This window comes from Hyperolius riggenbachi, chromosome 6 (assembly GCF_040937935.1).
Source record: "Hyperolius riggenbachi isolate aHypRig1 chromosome 6, aHypRig1.pri, whole genome shotgun sequence".
Lineage (NCBI taxonomy): Eukaryota > Metazoa > Chordata > Amphibia > Anura > Hyperoliidae > Hyperolius > Hyperolius riggenbachi.
Window position 1 is genome coordinate 357,336,018 of NC_090651.1, and position 17,909 is coordinate 357,353,926.

The window sequence follows — 17,909 nt, forward strand, 5'->3', positions numbered from 1 at the left end:
AAACGCATTTGCGTTAAAAATCGGAAACGCACCGAAAAATGCACACAACTTAAAATGAAAACATGACAAAATGCAGCCTTTTTTAACGTTATGTTGTGTGTGCACCCAGCCTTACTCATTCTAAAAAGATCTAATACAAATTTCAGTGTGTGTAAAATGACTTCTCCACAGTGATGTAAATAAAGCATTTTACCACAACCTTTTCTAATAAGGGTAATTTACAATATGGAATAGTTGTAACAGGAAAACACACACACACACACACACACACACACACACACACACACACACACACACACACACACACACACACACACACACACACACACACACACACACACACACACACACACACACACACACACACACACACACACACACACACACACACACACACACACACACACACACACACACACACACACACACACACACACACACACACACACACACACACACCACCATGTTGCTCTGATATCCTCTCCACAGTGGGTGGCCTCTGTGCTGCACACCTCCACATGGCTACTGGCTCCTCTTCCATGTCATGTGACAGGTATGCAGCATAATGCACAGCTGCTGTGAGGAGGGGAGTGGCACAAGAACAGGTAACATACGCTGCTCCCTGCACTGCTCTGCATATTGGGGATGGGGAGGTGGGCCCCCATGGGCTACAGGGGCTTTTATTAACTCCCCAGAGGGGCAGTTGTTAGCTTTATAAAATAGCAGAGCAACTTACCTCAGGGTTGTTTGGTCAAAGCGCTCGTCAGCAACTTTTAGCCGTTCCATCAGTTCCAACAGTTCTCCCCCGCTCATGTACTCCATGGCAATGTAGAGGTAATCCTGTAAAAAAATGGCAGAACAGAAGACAGGTTAAGCATATTATACGGCTATTTTCTCTTTCTGAGGGGTTATATCAAAGACAGCACCAGCACATAAAGGAATGGAGCAGAGGTGATTTCCTTACATTTTTTTGAAAAACAGCTTAAAGGGAACCAGAGAGGAATGGAGCCTGGAAAATAGAAACAGCTTTTATACATACCTGGGGCTTCTTCCAGCCCCATAAGCCTGGATCGCTCCCACGCCTCCATCCTCCGCTTCCTGGAACCGCCGGTACCGGGCCCGTCACTTCCTGCGGACACGGCCAATTGTCCACATCACAGGGGCTCCCTCCATACCCGTAAGCATGAGGCTGCGCAGTAGGCAGCCTCATGCGTACTTGTATAGAGGGAGCTCCGTGTGATGCGGAGAATCGGCAGACTGGCCGACTCGTGGCAATGACGGGACCCGGTGGCGGCGGATCCAGGCAGCAGAGGACGGCGGCGGATCCAGGCAGCAGAGGACGGTGGCGTGGGAGCGATCCATGCGTATGGGGCTGGAGGAAGCCCCAGGTATGTATAAAAGCTGTTTTTTAACCCTGTCTGGTTCCCTTGAATAGTTGTAATTTTACATTGTGTTCATACAAACATTGAAAACGTTGTCTGTCAGCTAATCTTGATGGAGACTTCTCCCTCTAGTGGTGAGATGCAGCACTGCACCGAATAATATGTCTGAGCAGGTGTCCCATGTGCAATTATTATAACCAAGTCCAGATTTCTGTAAAGCAAATTTATACAAGAAGACGCAAACCATGCGGGATTGTGAGGTGTAAGACCGTAGCCAAAGTCCAAGAAATTTCAAAAGGTCCGCACACTCAGTCAGCTCAAATAAAGCTGTTTATTAACCATCAGGTATCAAATGAACTGACAGGAGGTTTTCGGGGCCACAGCGGGTCCCCTTTATCAAGGCATGTACAGAATAGTAACTGTTTGGTTGCAGTGCTGTACATGCCTTCATAAAGGGGACCTGCTGTGGCCCCGAAACATCACGTTGGTTTATTGAATGGACATTTGGCACCTGATTGGTTTAATGAACAGCTTTGTTTGAGCTGACGGAGTGTGCAGACCTTTTGGAATTTCTCAGATTTCTGTAAAGGCCACAGAGGCCCGGGCCTTGGGTGGCTCCCGCCTGAGGTGGCATGGCTGGACATGGAAGAGAGTTTTCTGCATATTGTAGAGGAGGCTGCAAATAGAATATGAAGGCTGCATGTGGGCAGCAACAAGTGGAAGAGGGAAGATGCCGCCTTAGGTGGCTGTACAAGAAAGAGAAGGGCTGCTGATCATAGAGGGGCTATAAGAAAGCTGGTCTAGTGCTGGAAAAAGTATAAATCTGGACTTGGTTATACCATTGCAGCACCAGGATAAAGGGGTCTCCTACTACACAAGGAGGGCATGTGCAGAGCTGGCACACCTCATGACAGGTATGTAAGTGCCAGCTGGGCATTTATGCTGGATAATCATCTGTTTTACAGAGTGCTGTCTTTATACATTTATCTCTATAAGCTCTTGGGGAATGGAAGGGATGCATGGGTACGGGATCTGGTGAGAGAGCTGATAGTAGAACGGAATAATACTTACCTCTGACTGGAATGTACCAAATAGCTGGGTGATGAAGGGACCCTTCCTAAGGGTCTCCAAGACCTGACATTCCCTGAAGATGAGCTCGGGGTCTTTCTTTTTGACCATTTTTATGGCCAGTTGTTGGTCACTGGCTAGATGGGAAGCAAGGTGAACCTGGAAGAGACAGAGAAGAAAACATATTGTTCTATAGATAAGATGGACCGTCACAATACAACAATGCTGCAGGCCGGGGGCTGCCTGTCTATATCTAGTTCCACTGAGACCAATAAAGATGACTATCTAAAGCCATATCTGGTCTGACATCCCCTCCCCCTCCCTCCAGGGAAATCTGTCCAATTACTCACCTTGCCAAATGCTCCCTCTCCAAGACGGTGATGGATCTTGAAGCTGTCCACAGTGAGTGGCGTCCTGATGGTCTGGATTCCACTCGGGCCTTGGAAAAGAAAGAGAAATCACATTAATATCATCATCTACTGAGATTTCCTATAAGCCAAAGCGTATACATAATCAAAGCTTATACATGATTGTAAAGGTAGCCCTACACTGGCAGATGTCTCGCTGAGATTAATAGGTAGTGAGAGATCTGCTTGTGCTCATCCACATCTTTCCTGCCGGGACCTTCTCACACTTATCTCCACTCCTCTATATGTCAGCCAGCATTCTCCCGCATGTGGCCTCTGTGAAATAGTGATGAACCTTCTACCCTAGAATTTCCCCTAAAGGAGAGGTCATGGAGAAATGTGATGGGCTGGTCATGTGATCACAGTGCATGGGCTGTGTTACCCGGGGATAACTTACCTAGGCCGCCACCTCCATTCTAAAGCTCACCATGCCGCTCTTCATCTTCCGGCACTTCCACCTCCTACACTGGAAGTCCTTCTGTAAAGGAAGTGTCAGAGGATGGAGAGCGACGTGGAGCACATCAGAAGGCAGGTGGCAGGCTAGGTGAGTTAGCCCTTGCTTACACTGCCCCACTCACTCCGGGACAATTATTTTTTTTTGTGTGAAATCAATTGGACCAATCATACAGCCTGATTGGGCCCATCACATTGCACAATTTGACCAGTCACATAGCACAATTAGACCAATCAGATAGGACCAATCAAATAGCAAAATTGGATCAATCAGTTTGGACCAATCAAATTGCATGATTGGGCTAATCAGATTGGACTAATAACATTGCACAATTGTATCAATCAGATTGGACCAGGCACATTGCATTATTGGACCAATCAGATTGGACCAATCACATTACATAATCAGACCAATCAGATAGGACCACTCACTTTGCACAATTGGACCAATCAGAGTGGCGCAATCAAATTCCACAACTGGATATATCAGATTGGACCGATCAAATTGCATGATTGGACCAATTACATTGCATGATTGGGCCAATCAGATTGGACCAATTACATTGCATGATTGGACTAACCACATTGCACAGTGAACCAATTAGCTTTAGGGCTGTACGGTTGGCGGCAATTGGATATATCAGATTGGACCGATCAAATTGCATGATTGGACCAATCAGATTGGACCAATTACATTGCATGATTGGACCAATCAGATTGGACCAATTACATTGCATGATTGGACTAACCACATTGCACAGTGGACCAATTAGCTTTAGGGCTGTACGGTTGGCGGTAGTTTGAAATTCTCCAATTAAAATCTATGAGACAAAGTTGGGTCTTTGGTGGGCTGGCCCAGGGGCATGGAGGGTGGAACCATTAAAAAAAAGTGCAAGTAAACCTAAACCGCTAAAGGCCAAAGATGTGCAAAGTTTCACAACTATCCTCCTAAAACTGTAGGAGAAAAAAAGTGTAGAAAATAGCTATATTTTTACTGGCTGGGTTTTTAGCCCCGCCCACTTTTGGGTATCCCAAATAAATGTCAAAATTTCCGCATCAAAGTCAATGAGGCGAGTGCAAAGCACACACAGACACACAGATGCTGGCTGGAAGTTATTACGAAATGATGAACCCCTTTTTGAAAGATGTGGTTTACAGTGTAGATTTTTATTAGAAAAATATTATTTACAATTATAATACAAATAAATAAATAAAATAATTTGAACAATTAATCAGACCAATTGTAACAAAAAACAAGATCAAAGAAACAAGAAAAAACAATCAATTCTGCATATATATGTGCAAATAAACGCAGGACTTCTATGTCCAAAAACAACAAAATCAAGATAACATTATCATACAATATTAATCTGTTATGAAGACCTGAGCAGAAGAATGCTCAAACATACCACCGATTCAACCAACGAGACATGACTAAACAACACAGACCCAACACCTGAACATATGCAACAAATGACAATAACCAACACCACACAATACCTGACATCACCTAACAGCCTAGAATCATGACTTTGTACATGTAGAACACATTAAAACCACTTCCCTACCACAGGTTATTTCCCCTTAACAACAAGGTTAACCTGTTAGCGGGGGTTAAAGGACAACTGTAGGGATCGGGATATGGAGGCTGCCAAAGTTATTTCCTTTTAACAAATACCAGTTGCCTGGTAGCCCTGCTGGTCTATTTGGCTGCAGTAGTGTCTAAATCGCACACCAGAAGCAAGCATGCATCTAATCTTGTCAGATCTGACAATAATGTCAGAAACAACTGATCTGCTGCATGCTTGTTCATGGTCTATGACTAAAAGTATTAGAGCCGAGGAAGAGGATCAGCAGGATAGCCAGGAAACTGGTATGGCTTAAAAGGAAATAAATATGGCAGCCTCCACATACCTCTCCCTGCAGTTGTCCTTTAACTCACCTAGGCCGCCGCCTCACTCTCGGTGCGCTCCATGCCACTCTTCATCTTCTGACACTTTCATCTTCTAAACTGGAAGTCCTGCTGTACAGGCGGAAGTGACAGAAGATGGAGAGCGACGCGGAGCGCATCAGAAGTGAGGCGCCGGGCTAGGTGGGTTAGCTGTTGCTTACATCCACACACACTCCGGGACGATTACTTTTTAGTGAAATCGATTGGATTAATCACATTGCACGATTGGACCGATCACATTGCACGATTGGACCAATCACTTTGCACAATCGGACCAATCATATTGCATGATTAAACCAATCAGATAGGACCAATTACATTGGACAATTAAACCAATCAGAGTGGACCAATCAAATTGCAAGTGTCTCAAGGAAATAACACACTATACTGAGCACAGGGCCAGTGCTTCCAGAGGGGAAAACAAGGCAATTTCTCAGGGCCCTAGAGCAGGCTAATGCCCCCCCAGGTCTATCCCCAAGATAATAGTGTCCACTCCCTCAGGGTCCTGTATTGATGGTCGGTGCACTATTAGGACCAGCAGACCTGTCTCCAACAGCTAACTTGTGCACTGGCCCTCGAAGAGGAATACACTAGCAGGAAATACAATGTAGCAGCCCTAATAAGGGCTTAGCTATTCAAGACAATGTGGTGGCAGCAAGAATGTGCACTGAGAGGACACAGAACACAGGCCTACCTAACTCTCTCCCTGTCAGCAACACACTGCCCCTGCTCTCACTAACACTGCAGCCACAGAAAGAGTCTATCAAGGCTGACTTCCTGGCATTTTTATAGGGGATTGTGGTCCAAAAGGGGGTGCAATCTGATTGGCCAGCGCACATGCACGGCACATGGGCAGACGTTAGGAAGAACATGAGGACAGGGAAGGGGGGGGGGGGTGATCGAGTGTGTGCTGTGCACGGTGTGCGGGCGTGTACGCTCTGACCTGCGGTTGATGCTGCGGCGATGGTGACGAAAAGAGCGGGAGGTGAGGGGGGTTGTGAGGAGTGTAGCGACAGAGGCCTAGTGCCAATTATCGTAACGGGCCCAATGCCTATTAACAGATAATGATGTAATGCTTACCAGCTTCCTCTGCTGTATCAACATAAAGGGAGATATCCGACAACTGATATCCCGGCGCTGGATTCTCAGCTACTTCCTCCACCACATGACCGGAATCACCTGTGAACACATAGATAAAAACAATGATTAGCCTAGAATCATGACTTTATACATGTAGAACACATTAAAACCACTTCCCTACCACAGGTTATTTCCCCTTAACAACAAAGTTTACCTGTTAGCGGGGGTTAAAGGACAACTGTAGGGAGCGGGATATGGAGGCTGCCAAAGTTATTTCCTTTTAAACAATAGCAGCTGCCTGGTAGCCCTGCTGGTATATTTGGCTGCAGTAGTGTCTAAATCACACACCAGAAGCAAGCATGCAGGTAATCGTGTCAGATCTGACAATAATGTCAGAAACAACTGATCTGCTGCATGCTTGTTCATCGTCTATGGCTAAAAGTATTAGAGGCAGAGGATCAGCAGGATAAGCCAGGAAACTGGTATGGCTTAAAAGGAAATAAATATGGCAGCCTCCACATACCTCTCCCTGCAGTTGTCCTTTAACTCACCTAGGCCGCCGCCTCACTCTCGGTGCGCTCCATGCCACTCTTCATCTTCTGACACTTTCATCTAAACTGGAAGTCCTGCTGTACAGGCGGAAGTGTCAGAAGATGGAGAGCGACGCGGAGCGCATCAGAAGTGAGGCGCCGGGCTAGGTGGGTTAGCTGTTGCTTACATCCACACACACTCCGGGACGATTACTTTTTAGTGAAATCGAATAGACTAATTACATTGCACGATTGGACTAATCACATTGCACGATTGGACCAATCACTTTGCACAATCGGACCAATCATATTGCATGATTAAACCAATCAGATAGGACCAATTACATTGGACAATTAAACCAATCAGAGTGGACCAATCAAATTGCAAGTGTCTCAAGGAAATAACACACTATACTGAGCACAGGGCCAGTGCTTCCAGAGGGGAACACAAGGCAATTTCTCAGGGCCCTAGAGCAGGCTGATGCCCCCCCAGGTCTATCCCCAAGATAATAGTGTCCACTCCCTCAGGGTCCTGTATTGATGCAGTACTTACAGTGAAGCACACTCACCTCTCCAGCCGACACGCCCCCTTCCTATGTTCTGCCGTTTCCATCCCCGAACACTGGCGCCTGCCCTATGTGACCCGCCAGCATGTACATACTCACATAGCATGCTGCCGGGTCAGAGACAACAGCCTCCAGTGTTAGGGGATGGTGACAGAAGGACACAGGAGAGGTCTGGCTACTGGAAAGGTGAGTGCACTGCTGCCATTCTGCATCAATACAGGGCCCTGGATGACCACTATTAGCTTGGAGGGGATACCTTGGGATGGGGCAATAAGCTGGCTCAGGGCCCTGGGGGACAACACTATCTGGGGTGTGGGGAGCAAAGGGAACAACTATTGCTGCATTGGAAAGTGTAGAAACATTATGTAATGTGCCTTGATAATAGCAATGAGTCAGCACTCATTATTGGTGTTCCTGCTGTACACTCAGAGGTGGGACAAGGTCCTCCAGCACCCAAGGCTGAGACACCAAAGTGCGCCCCTCCATCCCTCCCACCCCAGCCGTCACACACTGATTGCTATTAGACTAAGAGGGCCACAGGGCCCACAACCTCCCCAACATCTTAATATCTAGTTATCTGGCTTGCAGTCACTGCTATGTATCCCCTTTTCTTATTTCTTTCTGCTTCATACACAATTAGGAATGACAGCTGAATGAATTGTGCGCCCCCTCCTACCCTGCGCCCTGAGGCTGGAGCCTCTCCAGCCTATGCCTCGGCCCGGCCCTGTGTACACTCATTGCTATAGATTCCTCAGTATTAACCTACATAGTTGAGATGTGTAATAACCAATAATGATGTAGTACTTACCAGCTTCTTCCTTCTCCTCCACATCCACAAGAGGAGAAGCATCAGACAGCTGATTTCCTGGCGCTGGAGCCCTAGCTACTTCCTCCACCACATGACCAGAAACATCAGCTTCTTTCTGCTCCTCCACATCCACACAAGGTGGAGCATCCGACAACTGGTATCCTGGCGCTGGATCCCCAGCTACTACCTCCACCACATGACCAGAATCACCTGTGAACACAAAGATAAAAAAATGATTAGCCTAGAATCATGACTTTGTACATGCAGCAAAATGCAACCTTTATTATCATCATTATTATTATTTATTGTATTTATAAAGCGCCAACATATTACACAGTGCTGGACAATTTATCTATATCTATATATATCTATATATATATATAAAATCGGATGTGTGTGTATGTATGTCCGATTTGAACAAAACTTGGTATACCGATCCCTTACTACCTGGGATGATAATTTCTGGGGGTCTTGCGTCCCCCCTGCACACCTGGGCGGAGCTATAAACAGCAAATCAGATTTCAACCATTCATGTAAATGGAAGAAATGTACAAGGCTGCTATTCTCACAGAAATCAAGCCAGAATCCCCACACTTAGTCATTTGGTGACCGAGGTTAAAAATTCAGAAAAGGTGGGTGGAGCATAAAAAAGCCAATCACATTTCAGCCATCCATTTTAAATTGGAAAATGTAAACAGCAGCCATTGTTACACTGTTAATCACAGGTTTTTCAAACTTGGTACATTAAGCCAATTAGATTTTCTTGGTGGATAAACTTCTTACTTTCACACATTTTTGATGCAAGGAAAGAAAAGTTCACAGACTTGGTCATTGAGTGACTGTGTGTCAAGGTTACAAAAAGTGGGCGGAGGCAAAACTAATTTCACTGGGAAAATATAAACTGCAACCCTTCTTACACTCTGAATGGCAGAGTTCTTAAACTTTGCACAGTTGGTCACTGGGTGACTGGAATTCATATTCAGGAAAAGGGATGCAGCCTACAACAGCCAATCAAAATTCACCTGTTGATTTTCAACACGAATATTTAAATTGCTGCCTTTCATACACTGTTAATAGCAGATGCCTCAAATCTGGTACAGTCGGTCACTAGGTGACTGGGGTTCAAATTCAGAAAGGGGTGGAGCCACAAACAGCCAACCATATTTATTTAATTTCAATGGGAATATACAAATTGTTGATACCAAGGACCCCAAAGGTCATAAACTTGGTAATTGAGTGACTATAGGTCAAGGTTAGAAAAAGTGGGCGGTGCCAACAACAAAATTTTTGACATTGGAAAATATACACTGCAACCATTCTTAGGCTCCCTGCACACTGCATGCAATTCCGATTCCAATTTTTAATCGTTTTTTTACATCCAATTCCGATTTTTAATCGTTACTGCATGCTGAGTTTTTTCCTCCCCCTTTTTTTGTTGATTTTATTCAGGGAAAATCGGAATTGCAAATCGGAAACGTAATCAGAATCGGAAAACTGATTTTCAGTGTGCAGGGACCCTTACTCTGTTAATGGCAGGGTTCTCAAACTTGACACAGTTTGCCACTACTATCTATTGATTTTCAAGAGGAATATTTACATTTCTTCCATTCTTACACTGTTAATAGCAGAGGCCTCAAATCTGGTACAGTCAGTCACTGGGAGAATGGGGTTTAAATTCTGAAAAGAGGGCGGGCCACAAACAGCCAATCAGATTTGTTTAATTTCAATGGGAAAATGCAACTTATTAATACCAAGGACCCCACAGCTCATAAAATTGGTCATTGAGTGACTGTATGTCAAGGTTAGAAAGAGTGGGCGGAGCAAAAAACAACTAACTTTTTACATGGGAAAATATAAACTGCAGCCATTCTTACACTGTTAATGGCAGGGTTCTCAAACTTGACACAGCTGGTCACTGGGTGACTGGGATTCATATTCAGAAAAGGGGGTGGAGTCTTAATCAGCCAATCAAAGTTCACCTATTGATTTTCAAGAGTAATATTGAAACTGCTGCCATTCTTACACTGTTAATGGCAGAGGCCTCTAACCTGCTACAGTCAAAGGGACTGGGGTTAAGATTCACTGAAGGAACAGAGCCACAAACAGCCAATCAGATTTCTTTGCTGAATAAACTGCTTCCATTCTCACAATTTTGATGCCAGGAACCCGAAAGCTCACAAACTTGGTCATTGAATAACTGTGTGTCAAGATTACAAAAACTGGGTAGAGTCAAAACAGATTTCCCTAGGAAAATGTAAACTGCAGCCCTTCTTCACTGTTAATGGCAGGGTTCTCAAACTTTGTACAGTTGGTTACTTGGTGACTGGGATTAATATTCAGAAATATGGGTGGAGCCTAAAAAAGCCAATGAAAATTCACATGTTGAGGGGAATATTAAAATTGCTGCCATTCTTACACTGTTAATGGCACAAGCCTCAAACCCGGTACAGTTAGCCATTGGGTCACTGGGGTTCAAATTCAGAAAAGGGTGCGAAGCCAGAAACAGCCAATCAGATTTGTTTCATTTTACGGGGAAAATACAAATTATTGATGCAAAGGACCTCAAAGATCACAAACTTGGTCATTCAGTGCTTAATCATGCAGAGGTATAGCGTTTTATTGCATTTTTATTGCGTCTTTAATGTGGTTTTTTTTCTAAACCAAGTCTGATGATGTATTTCTGCTTCCTGTTGACTTCCTAGTGATGAGCCAGAGAGGACACCGAAAAGGTGTTTTTATACCGGTCACATTCCCAAAAAATTGCATAAAATGCATATCGAAAACGCAAACAAAACGCACAAAAATGCACTTGTGACTCATATGTGGGAAACACAAACACAGTAAAACGCAAGCAAAATACAAGTGTGAAACGCATCTGCGAACCGCAAATGCACTCAAAATGCACTTCATTATGACAAAAAATGCAGAAACACATATGCAGCAAAACGCAACCTTTCACGCAACGCCTAGTGCGTTCCCAGCCTGCATCTTCTGACACTTTCGCCTTTACAGCCGTAGTGTGCCCCTGCTAACTCTGGGATGATTTCATTTTTTGTGAAATAGATTGAACCAATCAGATTGGACAAATCACATTGCACAATTGGACCAATCAGACTGGACTAGTCACCTTAATGGTGGCCACTAATGATCCAATCTTTTTTGTCCACTCTTACCAAATCTATGTAGTAGCAGGTAAACTGAGTGTGAATATATTGAATGGATACTTTAGGCACTCCCTTACATTACATATAAGTGGTAAGATTGGATGAAAAAGATTGGATCATTCATCGCCACCATTAGATCAATTGGGCAACCTTTTTACGCAATGCTAGCATTTCTTCCTAGTGTGTTCCTACCCAGAGAGCAGCATAATGGGAGGCGGCGGCCTCATCAGAAGGGAGGCGGTAACCTAAGGGATTTAACCCTTGTTTACACTCCATGATAAGGTTCTTTTTGACCTCTACATTGCTTTCAATTCATGGTTCCACATTCCAGGCCAATTTTTTTTTATCTATTTGTTCACATATAACATATACCAAACTCACAGAAATACTTAGGATCTTTTATCTCTTTATAATTATACAAAAATGATCATAGCAGCAGTTGCTTGCGAATTTTCGCCAACATTTTTTCGCATCAAAAAAATAATTTTCGAGAATAGATTTTTCACAAAAATTAGCTTCTATTTTCACGTTTTCCATGAAAACGTGAAAACGATATTCTTACCACGAAAATTTGAAAAATGTATATTTTACCATGAAAAATGCCACAACGCAGCAAAACTATATTTTTACCGCAACAATTTTAACAGTGAAAACCTGAAAAAATCAATACTGATTGGTGAAACAGCACGAAAACCACAAAAAATAACTGAACACTTTGTCAATGGAATTTCACTCGATAATCAAATTATTTTTGCAAATTGTATGCGAAGAAAATATTGGCATTTTCGCTCATCACTGCACAGCATCACTGGGGCGGGGGAAGGTGGGATCCCTGGTTGGCCTTCTATAAATTTGGCATCATAAAAGTTTACATTAGATTTTTGATAAGTAGGGACTGGGAAATGAGAATCTGATCACAGCTTATCACTTCTTTGTAAATAGACCCCTAATGTATATAGTCCTTACCTGCAGCAGCAGCAGTAGCTCTAGACCGACGGGCTTTGCAGCAGCAAAGTCTGCCAAAAAAAGCTCTGACACGGCCCACAAATCTGCTAAATCTACAGAGCTTCAGATGATGCTAGCTCCGCATGCTGCTGCTGCCCTGCTGGTCTCTGTCTCCTGTAGTGACGGCGTCACTGTAGGAGACAGAGACCAGCAGGGCAGCAGCAGGGCCGGCCTTAGGTTTCACAGCGCCCTGAGCGTAACCAGATTTTGGTGCCCCCCCCATTCATCCTGCACGCACGCGCGCACAGTTCGAATCCCGGCCAGGGCACTATCTGCAAGGCGTTTGTATGTTCTCCCAGTGTCTATGTGGGTTTCCTCCGGGCACTCCGGTTTCCTCCCACATCCCAAAAACATACAGATACGTTAATTGGCTTCCCCCTAAAAAATTGTCCCTAGACTATGATACATGCTCTACACAATACATACATACACATATGACTATGCTAGGGACTAGATTGTGAGCCCCTCTGAGGGACAGTTAGTGACAAGACAATATATACTCTGTACAGCGCTGTGTAATATGTCGGCGCTATAAATACTTAAATAGTGTATATATAATATATACACTAAGGGGGATCTGCCTAATATATATACACTAAAGGGGGGATCTGCCTACATATACAAGACTAGTAGCCTATATACACTAAGGGGGGGGGTCTGCCTATTATAGTCAGATCCCCCCCTTAGTGTATATAGGCTACTAGTCTTGTAGGCAAGTCCCCTCCTTTAGTGTATATATATTAGGCAGATCCTTAGTGTGTGTATATATATAATATATACACTAAGGGGGATCTGCCTATATATACACTAAAGGGGGGATCTGCCTACATATACAAGACTAGTAGAGCCTATATACACTAAGGGGATGGATCTGCCTATTATAGGTGTATATAGGCTACTAGTGTAGGCAGATCCCCCCTTTAGTGTGTATGTATATAGGCAGACCCCCACTTAGTGTGTATATATATGACCCCCACTTATTGTGTATATATATGATCAGTATGCAGTATGATCAAAGTAAATTTAACACAACAGACAGCACAAATATATATATATATATATACATACATATATATATATATATATATATATATCCTGGGGAGCGGAGCCTTACTTTTACTGGTGTGGGGTCCAGTCAGTTCGGGTGATGGCCAGCCCGGGTTTCGAGGGACAGTCACACCCAGTCACCCACTGTCACACAGCCAGGTCAGGGCAGGGTGGCTGACACTGTGCCACTGGCTGGCACACCGCGCGCTTCCATCCTCCTCCTATCACGGGTCCAGCAGCGCGGGGGGAGACTCTCACTACCTCCAAGAGTTTGCCGCAGTTGTTGCTGGTCTTCGCCCCCATCACCCCCAGCGGCACCAGGGGGCGGAGCCAGAGGGAGACAGTCGGGTGGCACAACCAAGCCGGAGCCCGCAGCCGCAAGTGAGCAAATAAATAAACAATATGCAGCCGGGCGGCATGAGAGCGGAGCGGCGCCCCCCCTGGAAGCCAGCGGCCGGCGCCCTGAGCGATCGCACAGGCCAAAGGCCGGCCCTGGGCAGCAGTGGCATGCGGAGCGGAGCTAGCATCATCTGAAGCTCTGCAGCTATTCTACGCTCGCTGCTGGCTGCACTTATGGAGGAGGGGGGTGTGCGCGGAAGGGGGGGCCCCTAGGTGAGGGAGGGGGGGGGAGGCTTCCCCCCCTCCCCGCCGCTCTGTGCCCAATTTCCCCCCTTCCAAGCTGTGCCCCCCTCCCTCTTAGCTCTGGGGCCCCCAGGAGGCGGGGCAGTCGGGGCCCACCGATGGGACCATCGGTGGTTTGGTGGCTCAGTCCGAGCCTGGCTACTGTTATAAAGGTAAATATGAAACCTTACATGCCGCATGTCAGTGGTGGTGACAATGGCTAATAAGCATAATTACATACCCAGCTTTTCAGTCTGACTGGGTATCATCAGTCCCAAGAGTTTTTTCAGATGGGGCCACTACAGATACCAAACGGAGTGAGTCCTTTTTTGGACTCGGCGCGCTACTGCGACATCAGCACTGTTCTGTGTGCCGGGTTTTTCAAACCCGGCACACAGTAGTCAAATATCAGACCACAGTAGTCAAATATCAGACCAATTTTCCTGCGAGTCATCCAATGTTGTATACATGATACGCTGCATGAAATGCCCCTCAAGAGGAATCTATATAGGAGAAACAGGACAAAAACTGCGCACAAGAATGAACCATCACCGTTTTAAAATCAATGAAGGTAAAATGGACACACCAGTGGGCCAACACTTCTGTGAACCAGGACACAGCATGCAAGATCTCAAAGTACTTATTCTTAAGGGTAACTTCAAAAATGAACAAGCAAGAAAGATTTCTGAGTACAAATTTATGAAAATGTTCAAGACATTAACAGAAGGTTTAAATTGTGGAATGGGATTCATGACTCCTTATGTAACATGATTGACTTGGCTTCACTATCTTCAGAAACCTGCTAGATTTCATGTTTGCTTGCATAGGCTCACTGGCTCCAGCCTGCTGATCACCTGATATCTAACTGCTAAACAGCAACCAACTGTCATCTTCATGTTTGCCATTTCCCTGCATCAGTGTTTTACTACAGCTAATATCTGGAAATACGCCTGAAGACGGGGACTAGATCCCAGAAAGCTTGCATTATTCAACTTTATCAGTTAGCCATTAAAAGGTATTACTTTTACAAGACTTTGTTTTTTTCAACCTTCCTATATAACATAAAATCTGATGGAAAGTGCCCGGAAGGTCCCATCTGCTTCCATCAGGCCCATCTGGTGATGTCATAATAGCAGCCCACGCCCCTCTGGTGATGTCCTAATAGCAGCCCACGCCCCTCTGGTGATGTCATAATAGCAGCCCACGCCCCTCTGGTGATGTCATAATAGCAGCCTGTGCATGTAAGCAGGCGCTGAGCTTCCCTGATATCACCAGAGGTATACAGGCTGCTATTATGACATCACTTTCCTGACATCACAAGAGGGGCCTGGTGGAAGCAGATGGGACCTTCCGGCACTTTCAATACTGGCCACATTCCAAAAAATTGCATAAAATGCATATCAAAACGCAAACAAAATGCACAAAAATGCACTTGTGACTCATATGTGGGAAACACAAATGCAGTAAAACGCAAGCAAAATACAAGTGTGAAACGCATCTGCGAAACGCAAATGAACTCAAAATGCACTTCATTATGACAAAAAATGCAGAAACACATATGTAGCAAAACGCAACCTTTCACGCAACGCCTAGTGCGTTCCCAGCCTGCATCTTCTGACACTTTCGCCTTTACAGCCGTAGTGTGCCCCTGCTAACTCTGGGATGATTTCATTTTTTGTGAAATAGATTGAACCAATCAGATTGGACAAATCACATTGCACAATTGGACCAATCAGACTGGACTAGTCACCTTAATGGTGGCCACTAATGATCCAATCTTTTTTGTCCACTCTTACCAAATCTATGTAGTAGCAGGTAAACTGAGTGTGAATATATTGAATGGATACTTTAGGCACTCCCTTACATTACATATAAGTGGTAAGATTGGATGAAAAAGATTGGATCATTCATCGCCACCATTAGATCAATTGGGCAACCTTTTTACGCAATGCTAGCGTTTCTTCCTAGTGTGTTCCTACCCAGAGAGCAGCATAATGGGAGGCGGCGGCCTCATCAGAAGGGAGGCGGTAACCTAAGTGATTTAACCCTTGTTTACACTCCATGATAAGGTTCTTTTTGACCTCTACATTGCTTTCAATTCATGGTTCCACATTCCAGGCCAATTTTTTTTTTTATCCATTTGTTCACATATAACATATACCAAACTCACAGAAATACTTAGGATCTTTTATCTCTTTATAATTATACAAAAATGATCATAGCAGCAGTTGCTTGCGAATTTTCGCCAACATTTTTTCGCATCAAAAAATAATTTTCGAGAATAGATTTTTCACAAAAATTAGCTTCTATTTTCACGTTTTCCATGAAAACGTGAAAACGATATTCTTACCACGAAAATTTGAAAAATGTATATTTTACCATGAAAAATGCAACAACGCAGCAAAACTATATTTTTACCGCAACAATTTTAACAGTGAAAACACGAAAAAATCAATACTGATTGGTGAAACAGCAAGAAAACCACAAAAAATAACTGAACACATTGTCAATGGAATTTTCACTCGATAATCAAATTATTTTTGCAAATTGTATGCGAAGAAAATATTGGCATTTTCGCTCATCACTGCACAGCATCACTGGGGCGGGGGAAGGTGGGATCCCTGGTTGGCCTTCTATAAATTTGGCATCATAAAAGTTTACATTAGATTTTTGATAAGTAGGGACTGGGAAATGAGAATCTGATCACAGCTTATCACTTTTTTGTAAATAGACCCCTAATGTACATAGTCCTTACCTGCAGCAGTAGCTCTAGACCGACGGGCTTTGCAGCAGCAAAGTCTGCCAAAAAAAGCTCTGACACGGCCCACAAATCTGCTAAATCTGCCTCCCTTCCTAGCTCTTGGCTGGGGGTCAGCAGAGACATCATCAGTGGGCTGGAGCTCTGGTTCGGCATCCTGTCCTTCCACTGGATCCACAGGAAGGGCAGGCTCATCTTGAATGTTAGCAAGATTTGCACTTTCCTCTTCCTGGATCTCCTCCAAAGGTTCAGCTTCCTCAAGGATGGTAGAGAGAGGTTTCAGCTGAACCTTTTCATACCTGGCCCACAGCTGTAGAGCCAAGGGTGTGCGCCTCATTAAGAGGGCCATTGGTACCTGATTGGTGGTAATCTCAAGTACCAGATCCTCCTCCATACTTGGATGAGGGTTGTTCTGAAAAGAACAGTTGGGGTGTGTTCTGAAAAGAACAGTTGGGGTGTGTTCTGAAAAGAACAGTTGGGGGGTTGTGTTGTGAACACTTCACTAGCAAGTAGTAAAGCACGCTCAAGCAACGCAAGGAAAATCGCCTTCACTGTACAGTGAAAACAAAGCAAGTGACAGCTGGTCTGAGTGACCAGGTATATATACAGCAGGTCAGCATTGTGACATCATCACTCAGCCTTCCTGGGCAGCTTCTGATTGGCCAGCAGCAGTGCCCTGTAAGCATTGTGACATCATCAGCTTCCGGTATGTTCTGGTGGTCTCACCTGCTGGCTGTTTTCAGGCTTTCGTATTCTATATAATGATAGTAAAGATAAACCAACCCACGGAATGTTATTTATTACAGGAAACCACATTAACAATGAGAACACTGTATTTATTTTTAAATTGATATTGTAAAGATGATTGTTAGTAATAAATACATGTCTGTATTTAGTGACAGCTCTGACTCCATGTAAAATGTGTAATGATCAGAGGTGTAACAGCTGCTGTGTCCTCCCTCAGTGGCACACGGGCGGCAGTTGATGCTGGTGCCACATCTCTAACCGCTCTGAATATTTTACAACTGTAAGAGGGGAGGGGTAACGTAACCTCAGCAGCAGTTGACCT

General features: G+C 44.5%; 1 protein-coding gene across 1 annotated transcript in view; it reads right to left on the reverse strand.

The window, feature by feature from the left end:
- Positions 1-17,909, reverse strand: part of LOC137522255 (uncharacterized) — a 92,914-nt gene that overhangs the window by 1,161 nt on the left and 73,844 nt on the right. The window contains exons 5-9 of the mRNA XM_068242284.1: positions 8,246-8,455; positions 6,342-6,440; positions 2,801-2,889; positions 2,454-2,609; positions 737-840 (exon numbers count right to left, since the gene is read on the reverse strand). Of these exons, the coding sequence (XP_068098385.1) occupies positions 737-840; positions 2,454-2,609; positions 2,801-2,889; positions 6,342-6,440; positions 8,246-8,455 (658 nt within the window). The remainder of the gene's footprint in view (positions 1-736; positions 841-2,453; positions 2,610-2,800; positions 2,890-6,341; positions 6,441-8,245; positions 8,456-17,909) is intronic.